The sequence below is a fragment of the Vipera berus genome (assembly GCF_964194415.1).
Source record: "Vipera berus genome assembly, chromosome: 4".
Lineage (NCBI taxonomy): Eukaryota > Metazoa > Chordata > Lepidosauria > Squamata > Viperidae > Vipera > Vipera berus.
In genome coordinates, this window is record NC_138206.1 from 70,337,869 (window position 1) to 70,350,046 (window position 12,178).

The 12,178-nt window shown below is 36.3% G+C and overlaps 1 protein-coding gene across 1 annotated transcript in view; it reads right to left on the reverse strand.

Moving 5' to 3' along the window:
• Positions 1-12,178, reverse strand: part of REPS2 (RALBP1 associated Eps domain containing 2) — a gene marked incomplete at its 5' end in the record, with an annotated part of 127,601 nt that overhangs the window by 72,472 nt on the left and 42,951 nt on the right. The window contains 4 exons of the mRNA XM_081326372.1: positions 1,070-1,212; positions 1,914-1,977; positions 5,225-5,363; positions 6,104-6,192. Coding sequence (XP_081182498.1) covers positions 1,070-1,212; positions 1,914-1,977; positions 5,225-5,363; positions 6,104-6,192 — 435 coding nt within the window. The remainder of the gene's footprint in view (positions 1-1,069; positions 1,213-1,913; positions 1,978-5,224; positions 5,364-6,103; positions 6,193-12,178) is intronic.

Genomic DNA, 12,178 nt, shown 5'->3' on the forward strand with positions numbered 1-12,178 from the left:
TATTTTTTTAAAATTGATTGAATAAGTTATGGTAAGCTGATACTTTTAGTTGACCTTGATGTATCAAAAAAGCTAAGCTGATGCTGAATTTAGTTAATGCTTGGAGGGGAGACTACAAGGAAATCCTAGGGCTGTAGGAGATTGGTAAACTAAAATGAAACTATTGGGGAGAAAGTAGTAAAAAGTTTTTGATACATAAGTTAATGCTATTCATTCACTGTTCATTCATTATTTGGGATGAAAGTATAGGAAATTTCTAATTATTCCCAGAATGTTGTAACTAAAAAGTACCTTTTAAAAACAGACAATATATTTTAAGACTATTTCATCTCTTGCAGACAAAACTGGTATAAATGGTACTAAATCTTTCTAAACAAACTTAGAAGTCCTGACTGGGTGGTTCGCCATAAAGCTCCCAACTTTCTTTGTGTGATAGTGTCTCTTTAAATATAAGAACAATACCCAAATAAGGAAATAAGCCTTATAAAATATTTTCTGTACTAGTATTTTAGTATCTAAAGGTCACTATACTGATTTTTCCCTGGGAAAGTAAGATTTATAGAAGTGCAGTAACCTTATTAGAGCCATAAAAGCTACATTAGTTGCTATCATGCCAAGGCACACTTTGTTTTCATTTTTTTGCAATAATAGTGACTTTAAAGAGAAATCCAGTAATGGTTTCAAGTTGTTATTCTATTGAGACATAATACTATAAAGTGCATTGCAGGGTTATGGATATAAGATTAAAAATGTCAGCACAATTTAAAATAATCATATTGGAAGGATCCAGATGAACACTGTAGGGCAAAAAGGCCTTCCAGCTTCTAAGTTGTGAATTAATAATTTTAAGGATTTCATGACACAGACTTTATGAACAAATGTTAGCCAAGCTTTTTGGCTACACACAGGTTCGATGTTAAGTGAGTCTTATCACTGCTGTTATTAAAAGACCAAACACTGATTACACAGTTTCAGAGCATCTTTCCTATAATTACTGCATAAAAATAGACCGTAGTTAAAACACGGTTTTAATTAACTGAAAACTTACATACAAACACTGAAACATTACCTGCATGAAGATAGTCAGGCAAGAGCATCTCTGGCAAGCTGTCAGGCAAAAGATAGCCATTCTTCCGAGCAACAACAAGGTGAAAGGCGGCACAGAACTCTGCTAAGCTCAGTGCTCCATCACAGTCAACGTCACTAAGTTCCCTACAAATCAGATAGTTATTATAGAATCCTATTTTCGAGAATGAAAACCTGTTTGCTACATCACATTTTACTCACACAGGTACTAACATTTACACTAATGCGATTTCTAATTGTAATTCAAATATGTTTATTACAAATATAAATTTCAATTATACTTTATAATAAAAATATATTGCAATTGCAATAAAATTACAATTAAACTACTGCGATTTTTAAAAAAATTGCTATATGTAGTAACACTTTTAAGTAATTTTCCTAATGATGTTTACTTGTTTAACTAGGCAAGTTTAGAAATGTAACATCCAAAAAAAAGTTTTAATGAGTAATTCTAATATACGTGAAACTATTACTGTTTAAAAGAATTAGGATATGTTTTCATAAGCAAAACTAGAAGTGAAGCTTATGATGTTAATATTTCTGAATTATATTTATCTGAATGATTCAAACTACTGTATTTTTAGGCTCCTTAATATGCTTTTTAGAACATATTTAGATTACAGTACCATTCACATTTTGTTAGGACACAGAAAAGATAAAAGCATAAAATAAATATTAATTTACTTTCTGCTTTGCTTGGATCACAGTGTGAGCAATTGCTGAAGACATTTTCTGTTGCACTGTATTTACATACAGTCATAGAAAAAAACACACAGAGAGAGAGAGAGATAAAATAATATTATGAATTAGGAAATAGTATTTACCATATGTGTGAAAGCTCAGGGATCGGCAGTTTAGATTTTGTAAAGAAATTCTTAGCCACAGAACCTGTTAAAAATGATGGCCACAAAACAGTAAAATAACTCAGCAACAAATTTTCTACCGGTATCCTTATATTTCTTTTTAAAAAATGAATCAATTTACAGGTTATATCTGCTTGTTTATATTAGCCTAGAACACTGTTTTTCTCATGTAACTTTAATAGTAATTACAATATTTCTTGCAATGTTCATCAGTATTTTATTTTTCAGAAAAAGATTTTGAGGCTTCTGAAAGATAATATTTATCTGTTTTTTGTTATTTTACCTAAGCACAAATACTAAATACCTCATATATTTCAGGATCTTAAGCAAAACAGAATTTGAAATTATATTCTGAATTCCAAACTATAGTTAAATGCTACCTCAAAATTGGTACTGAGCAAGGTAGGATTATCTAGCATTTGCTGTTGTCTCTGCACACACAAAGACCTTAGATGTATATGTATATCTCTGCACACACAAAGACCTTAGATGTATATGTATATCCATGCTATAGGAATCCACTAAGGTCTGAAAAAGTATTTAACACAATAGTTGATAATGCAATAGAAATTAATTAATAATTTCACTAATAAAACCTATAATTGTTGTTGTTAGTTGCGAAGTCGTGTCCGACCCATCGCGACCCTATGGACAACGTTCCTCCAGGCCTTCCTGTCCTTTACCATCTGCTGGAGTCCATTTAAGCTCACGCCTACTGCTTCAGTGACTCCATCCAGCCACCTCATTCTCTGTCGTCCCCTTCTTCTACTGCCCTCAATCTTTCCCAGCATTAGGCTCTTCTCCAGTGAGTCCTTCCTTCTCATTAGGTGGCCAAAGTATTTGAGTTTCAACTTCAGGATCTGGCCTTCTAAAGAGCAGTCAGGGTTGATCTCCTCTAGGACTGACCGGTTTGATCGCCTTGCAGTCCAAGGGACTCGCAGGAGTCTTCTCCAGCACCATAGTTCAAAGGCTTCAATTCTTTGGCGCTCAGCCTTTCTTATGGTCCAACTTTCACTGCCATACATTGCAACTGGGAAGACCATCGCCTTGACTATACGCACTTTTGTTGACAGGGTGATGTCTCTGCTTTTTAGTGTGCTGTCTAGATTTGCCATGGCTTTCCTCCCAAGGAGCAAGCGTCTTTTAATTTCTTGGCTACAGTCCCCATCTGCAGTGATCTTGGAGCCCAGGAAAATAAAATCTGTCACTACCTCCATTTCTTCCCCATCTATTTGCCAGGAATTGAGAGGGCCAGATGCCATGATCTTGGTTTTCTTAATGTTTAGTTTCAACCCAAGTTTTGCACTCTCCTTCTTCACTCGCAACAAGAGGCTCTTTAGTTCCTCTTCACTTTCTCCACCATTTCTGTTACTATTACTAATTCTTTCATTTCCACTTCTTTTTCATTCTTATCCACCTCTTTTAGCCAAGATGCATTCTTATTGTATTTTTTAGGTTGTCCCATATCTATGCCCAGAATTGTACGGTATTTTTTTTGGTCAGGTCCATCCATTGACGGATTGGTAGAAATTTTTCTGATTCGACTGAAATTGGAGATGCTGCCTATAGTGTGCAAATATCAGCTTCATATCTGCTGATGTTCTTGGCTACAGGTAGACTTTGATTTACAACTGTTCATTTTTAGTGGCCATTTGAAATTACAATGGCAGTGAAAAAAGTGTCTTATGACCATTTTTACACTTACTACCGTTGCAGCATCCCCACTGTTATGTGATCAAAATTAAGACATTTGACAACTGGCACATATTTATGATGGTTGCAATCTCTTGGGGTCATGGTTCACCTTCTGTGACTTCTGACAAGCAAAGTCAATGGGGAAACCAGATTCACTTAACTACTGTGTTATTAAATTAAGAACTGAACTGAATTTATTTTAACAACTGTGGCAAGAAAGGTCGCAAAATGGGGAAAAGCTCACTTAACAACTGTTTTGTTTAGCAATGGAAATTTTGGGTTCAGTGTAGTCATACAGGTCAAGGACTACTTTATAGCTGTTATTCGCTGCTTTATTATTTCTAGTGCTTCCTTAATCTTTCTTGTTTCTAGGTGGTATTTCTTGATCAGAAACATTTTGGTCTTCTTGTAACTCGGCTTCTTTTCTGTCATCGGTTCTACCTTGCTTGCATCTGATCTTAGCTTGCTGATCTTGTGTTCCAACCTGATCTTCTATGTTAGTGATGCACTATTTAGTTTTTTTTCTTGTTTGTTGATTTTGTATCTCAGCTATTCAGTTATAACTATAGCCATGCTGCCCATCGGTTGGTTTGTTTCTTGCAGTGAGCTGATGCTTATATCTGATATTACATCATTGGCATCTTTTAATAGTTTGCTAGCTTTTTCTTTGTAAAAAGTTACAGAGCAGGGGATGTTATTCTGTTGTTTTGTGCGGTTCTAAATCTCATTGTTTCAATTCTTATTATTCTTATTATTATACTTTTATCTCTGAAGGGAGAACAAATGTACTAGGATGTGTTAATATTGTTAGTTATAAAGTATGATTTATGAAAAAGTATACAAATTGAAAATAATAAAATTCCATAACTTTATATAAATATTTCATCAGCATTCCAATTCCACATGGGACCTGAAAGCATTTAATTTTGTTTATATCAACCCTCTTTTATGTTTTATTGAATATTATACATTAAAATATAGGATTTATTTCAAAATCACCTCTTTGGCTACTTATCGTTCAAAATAAGATTAAAAGCAGCAATAAAAGAATGTTATTGTAGGATTAAAACTAACAAATAAAATGGCTTTGAGTAATTGTTCTGTACATGTTCTACATATATTTGTTTGGTTTTATTGGCAACTACAAATCAATGTTTTTAGTAAACTATGCTTTCATATTTAAGGTCCTTATTTATCAGAATGCTTTTTATTACTTCTATCAAGCATAAATAGGGGAAACTCTAGTTTCTTGAGCTTAAATATTATATTGCTATTAAAAGATATCTTTGATAGGACAATATAGAACTCCAATTATTATAGTAAATAATTTACTATAACATTTAATTTCATGTAAATAATCCCATATGTTTATGTTTATGTATTTGTTTAATAGATAGACAGACAGACAGACAGACAGATAGAAAGAAACCAGGTTCTATCTATTGTGTATAACCCATCCCTACCCCTGTCAACACACACACGTAGAGTTACACATTTTGTACTTTATCTATAAGAATTTCTTTTACTCGCCCAGGATTCTGTCTTGTATTACTTTCTATGTTTATAAAGGACATTACCTGAAATGAAAGAGTTGAGATCTGGTTGTAAAGACTTGAACTGATTGATGTAATAGTCTCGTTGTTCCTCAGTTACCCTCCAAAGGTCATCTGGGTAATTACTACTGCTGTCCTGTGGTTCTGTTTCTATTGAAAGATACTTCAAAAAAGGAAAATGTTTTATTTGGAAGGATAACAAAAAAGCTGAGCAACCTGAGGTTTCAAAGCATTAACTATGCTCTGTTGCTACTATGCCATTCTTTTGAAAATAAATAGAATTGATACTTTGGTTGAATTTGCAAAACATTATTTTCCAGAAGCCATACATATCAAAAATTGTCAAAAATGAATGTTGTGGATATTTAATGTATAATCTTTTCCAGTGGAAAGGTTTATAAACTAAGGAGATAAACTGAAGATTACTTGTATTTAAATAGACGGAAGACAATCTCACTTTATCCTCTAGCACCAGGGACTGGTTACGTGGAAAGAGATTTTTCCGTGGACTGGAGCAGGCATGCTTTTGTGTGCTGCCTGCATCCCACAGATGGGGCTTTACTTGTTTGTGCAAGACCGGCTGCTGCCATGCCGAGGCCCGGATCGGTCCACAGACCAGGGGTTGGGGACCCCTGGTCTAGCTGATCCTGTGTACTATTGTAAAATGCTTCCATTTCATACATATTCTAAAGACCAGAGCTCATATTAGCTCTCAGGTATGCCTTACTAGTTTTAGATTGCAATTGTCCTCTGCTGCAAAATACTACCAGCATCTTTCTACTGGTCTAATTCAAGACAAGTTCATGTAACATTGATTATAAAAATCAAATTTTATTTTTCAATATTGTTTTAGCACATGCAGAAGATTTATTTTCAATTATTTTTGCATCTCATGCAAATTACCTGAATAGATGAGCGTGTTGGCACTGATTTGGGGCCATAATTCCCTGAAGTCAATCCATCTTGAATAGAATGCCTAGCTTCATAGGAACCTATGAAAGATTAAAGTGAACAAGGAAAAAAAAACCAAGAACAAACGAAGCTAAGAATTGACAAAATTACAACTACGAGACCCACAAAAGAAACAAATGGAGATAATAAAACACAAATTAAATTTAATAGAAGCTGAAGAAATGGCCCATCAAATTAAAAGAGCAAAACAAAACTTTTTTGAAAATGCCAATAAGCCGGGTAGATGGTTAGCCTACAAACTGAAAAAAGAAAGAGAGAAAAAACAGATACTGCAAGATGTGAGAGGCGATTTACAATGCCAAAATGATACAATTAAAAAATAATTACATAATTTTATGAAACACTTTATGATATAGAAGAAACTACTCAGGAAAAAATAAGGCAATATATAGAAAATGCTAATCTACCAAAAATTCCAGAGAATTTCAAAAACATGTTAATTGGGGAAATAAAGATGGAGCTGACAGAAGCTGTAAAAAGACAAAAAAATGACAAGACATCAGGCCCACAGAATTTTTTAAAAGCCTACAAGATATACTAAGCCCATTAATGCAAGAAGTACGTAATGAAGTATTAAGGTAAAGGTAAAGGTAAAGGTTCCCCCGCACATGCGTGCTAGTCGTTTCCGACTCTAGGGGCCGGTACTCATCTCCGTTTCAAAGCCGAAGAGCCAGCGTTTGTCCGAGGACGTCTCCGTGGTCATGTGGCCGGCATGACTAGACGCCAAAGGCGCACGGAACGCTGTTACCTTCCCACTGTAGTGGTCCCTATTTTTCTACTTGCATTTTTACGTGCTTTCAAACTGCTAGGTTGGCAGAAGCTGGGACGAGTAACAGGCTCTCACTCTGTTACGCGGCACTCGGGATTCGACCCGCCAAACTGCCGACCTTCTGATCGACAAGCTCAGCGTCCTAACCCACTGAGCCACCGCGTCCCTAATGAAGTATTAGTGGAGGCCAAACTACCAAATACATGGACAGAAGCCAATATTACTTTAATACCAAAAGAAGATTCAGATTTGACTCAGATAAAGAATTGTAGACCAATATCTTTATTAAATGTGGGTTACAAATTTTTTGCTGCAATAATAGCAGAAAGACTGAAGAGATTTTTGATTGAATTTATACACCCAGATCAAAATAGATTTTTACCAAAAAGACAAATAAAGAACAACCTAAGAATGATTTTAGATACTCTGAAATATTACGAAATGCATCCAGGGAAACAAATGGCATTAATTTTCTTAGATGCGCAGAAAGCTTAATTAGCAATGTTAATTGGCAATTTATGGTACAATTAAACTATATGGACTTTGGAGAAAACTTTATAATCAAAACAATTTACCATAGACAAATGGCCAAAGTAATTGTAAATGGAGATTTTACAGAGACTTTTAATATTAAAAAAGGCACAAGACAAGGGTGTCCACTATCTCCATTATTATTTATTTTAACTCTGGAAGTGCTGAATAGAAATGTTAGACAGGACCCAGAAATTAAAGGTATGGAGATAAAAGATGAAAAATATAAATTACAAGCATTCGCAGACGATTTGGTAATCATACTAGAAGATCCCTTGGAGACAAACCCTAAATTATTGATAAAGATTAAAGAATTTGGAGAAGTAGCAGGATTGAAAATAAACAGAGATAAAAAGTGATGGTCAAAAACCTTAAAGATAAACAAAAAAAACAACTGTCAGAAAAAACAGCTCTCCAGATGTCTCTCGCTCAGGCTTGTGTGGTGCTGCCATTCCCCTCCCCCGCTACCACTTTTCTAAGATGGTCGCGTACAAGAAGCAAAAGAAAATGGAGGATTTGGGCTACCAGACTGGGTTCTATACTAACAAGTAGCTGCATTAACATGGCTAAAAAAGTGGATAACCCTTAGACAAAAAAGATCACTATACCTAGAAGGACGTGACCTACAACTTGGATGGCACGCTTTTCTATGGTATGAGAAGAACAAAATCCATAAATACTTTCAAAATCACTATATAAGAAATGCCTTGCTTTTGACATGGGAAAAGATAAACATGAAAATTTATATGAAAATACCAGGATGGATCTTGACAATGGAAGTGTTTGTGCACCCAAATTTAATCAACAAAGAGAAACTTGTGACATACAGACACATTTTGAATACTGAAGGGAAATTACAAAATAAACAAGAATTGGAAGAACAGGGCATTGGCCACACTTGCAAATGCAAATGAGATATGAAAAAGATGCTAAAACATATGGTTTTTATAAATATCAAACAGTGTTTGACCAGATACTATTGTCATCAAATGAAAAACTGATTACAAAACTCTATAAATGTTTGTTAAACCTGAATATGCAAGATGAACAAGTTAAAGAAACAATGATAAATTGGGCAAAAAATTTTGGGCACAATGTAGAATTAGAAAAATGGCAAAACTTGTGGGAGAGAAACTATAAAATAACAACAGCAGCTACTTATAAAGAAAATCTATATAAAATGTTTTATAGATGGCATTTACCACCTGCAAGATTAGCAAAAATGATTAAAAACATCTCTAGTAATTGTTGGAAATGTAGGCAAAAGTCAGGCACGTACTATCACCTCTGATGGAAATGTCCTAAAGTAAAAAAAAATTTGTCAAAAATACACATGTGGTTAGAGAAAATGTTAAGAAAACATGTAGATTTTAAGCCAGAACTATTTCTTCTAGGTATAATTACAGAGAACTATTTGAATGTAATCTATTTCCTAAGAGTTATCTATTTCCCAGTTATCTGTTAAATCATCTACTTAATAATACAATATCCCCTTTAATAAATCAAAACCATTATGTATATTACCTGGGTTAATCAATAAATCAAGCATAATCATAATAATTACGGTAATTTTCTTTTTCCTTTTAGGTCTAATTTTAGGTCTAATTTTTAAATATTAAACAGATAAAGTCCTTATTTTCAATTAATTTCCAAGTATTTTAAATCTAATGACCAGAATTCCGCTTATCTCAACCTCTCCCTTTAACCCTGTAATTAATAATATGAAATCTCCTCTAATAACTCAAAACCCCAATTTTCTTCAACCTTATTCTGGCTTTCTTCCTTTGCCAACTAGGCTTCCATATCAGTTCTTTTAGATCGTCAAATAGATCTTCCTCTATTAATATATATGTTATTTGAAATAAAGGACACCATTTAATTGCCATTTTTTTGGAAGGACTAGCCCAGGGGTGGGCAACCTCGGCTCTTTTATGACTCATGGACTTCAACTCCCAGAATTCCTGAGCCAGCTATGCTGGCTCAGGAATTCTGGGAGTTGAAGTCCATGAGTCATAAAAGAGCCGAGGTTGCCTACCCCTGGACTAGCCCATTTGTATTTGTTAAGCTGTCTCCCTGTTATTCCAATTCCCCATGTTTGCCCTGATATGTTTGTCTTCCATTCAATCTGTTCTTCTTTCTCAAATTTCTTCTGATTTATATAAAAAGTCATTTCCATTTTCAGTGTTGTCACTTCGTTTTCTGGATTTTCCATCAGCTGTATTGGTTGGTCAATTGGGTCCTCTGTCCTATTATTTGATTGTCGCACATCTTCTGTTATCTTCTGCATTGTTGGTTCATTGGTTGTAGTCAAAGTTTGGGTTTGTGTATCTCAGCTGGTGTCTTGATCTTTTATGTTAGGTCTTAGTTTATCACAAGCTGCAAGAATGGTTTCATGTATTGCTTTCAACATGGAAAGGATCTTTTCCTGGTCTTCATCCATCTCTTTCACGTGTTTATAAATAGTCTTTCTAATAGAAGTTGTTTGTCAAACAAAACTTTATAGTCCAAGGTATTTAAACATCTCATATAGTGACCAATATTCCTCAAATAAAGAGATAGGAAAGCAATTTCCCACATATAGCTTTGAGAGTCAGTAAAGGTTTACATTTACATTTACAGTTCAAGTAGGCCAGTTATGCTGCCCAGCTGTTCTCTTACAGCTAAGTCTCTCACAGGTGGTGTCAAGGTCAGAAAAGTCTTATCTAAGGTCTGGGCTTCAAGTCAAGACTCTTTTAGGAAATAACAAGTTGTACTACCACGCTTCACCACAAGATGTCACCGACGCCATTTAAGGTTTTTTAAGTCCAAAATTTTTATAATCCCTTTTCCAATTTTATTCTTTTTTGTAGATAAAAACAAGAGTCTCCAATAAAAATAGGAAAAATTTTGGTCCCCAAGTTCCATGAACATATAAATCCAATTAGATTAAAGTTGTTCTTTTAATGCGTTAATTCCCCTGGGTAGTCAGACGCCGCTATTCTTAGAGGGTGGGATAGAAATTCCCTTCCCAATCTCTTCACAGGGGGAAAGATACTTCAGACAGCTTTTACAGGAAGAGAAAGTACTTAGGGTAAAGAGATCAGATCTCACCCAGTTTCATCTGCGTTGCTTTTGAAGTGCTTGGTAGTGAGTTTGACTTCAGCTTATCATATTTCAGTAATACAGAAAAGAGGAAGTTGTGCAATTAGTTATTTTTATTGTACTATTCAGAGAATAGTGATACTTGGTCATGCCTCATTATCAAAATTCTCCTTCCCCCCCACAATAATTCCTTTTTGTATTATAGTCTCCTTCATTTGTAAACATTATTTTTGAAGGATTGAAAGGACTGATATGAAAGGGTGGAGAAGAAAAAATATCAACTAATGCCAATGTATGTATCAATGTGCATGGAGAGAGAAATAGAGAGATATGGATATATAGATTTGGATATAGATGTAGACCAGACATGTCAAACACAAGGCCCACAGGCCACATCCGGCCTGACATGTGGTTCTATCCGGCCTGAGGACCTGCTCTGGAAAGAGTAAAGGACTGGCCCACTGCACCTCGGCCTGGCCCAGGCCGACCGGGCGCTGATCTACAACCTGGTTGCATCCATCAAAGCCAGAACGCGCTCAGACTTAAGTCCACGGGGAAGCCCTGCCCTGGCCCCTGGGTGCGCACACAAGCGGAGTCCGGTGTCCCTGCTGGCTGTCTTGTCCCACAGGCTGACTTCACCCAGGATGCTGTCGCTGGCCGTCGCCTGTGTGCACATCCAGGGGCAGGGCAGAAGTGGTGAGGCAGCAGGTCCTTGCTGGTTCCAATGGATCTTAGGCTGAGCATGTTCTGGCTTTGATGGACGCAACCAGGTTGTAAATCAGTGCCAACCCCTTCCCAGCATTTCCAGACTCGAAGCCACAAGGCTTTCTTTTCAGTGGGACAGACCCCCCACACACAGGATAGCAAGACCGGCAGCAACATGGCAGTGCTGGCAATCTCTCCCCCTCCCATCACCCCTTCCTGAGCGTGGAGGAAGGAAAGAGATGAGAAGGAGAGAAGGAAAAAAGTGTAGCAGAGAGGGGAATTGGGGGGAGATCGGCGCTGACTGGGATTGGTGCTGGCTGGGAGGCTTTGCCAGAGCTCTGCAAATTCGGCAGAGAAGTCGGGAGCTCTGGCTGCCTCCACGATGGCTGGTGGCGGGGCTCTTGGGGAGGGATTTTTAAAGGGGAAGAGAAGTTCGACTGGGGGAAGAAGACTTTATTTTCTCTTTTCCGGAGAGACAAGCCAGAAGGAGGGAGAGCGAGGTAGGAAGTTTATTCTCTGGAGAGAGAATAAAAAGCCTTTTTGCCAACTTCCTACCTCGCTCTCCCTCCTTCTCCCAAGGAAGATTCCAAGAAATTGGGGCAGGTTACAAATATTTTAAAATGTTGCCTCTGGCATGCTAGGTCAGGTGTTTTGCACACAGGTGGCTGTAATAATTCACAGAGGTTTTGTATAAAATGAGACTTAACAATTGGAAGAGTTAGGTTGTATATGATGGGGGGGGATTAGACTGCATATGGTGATCCTCCTTCTCCCATAAGCATTTCTTCCATCCATACAACATGTGTCTGCAATAAATGTATATTTACTCTTCCTTGCTCAGTTGTGCCAGTCAGTGTGGTTAAAGAGTTCAAAAATTGCTCCTTATAGCAACTAACCTTTAGAGTGACTTGTTCAGCTGC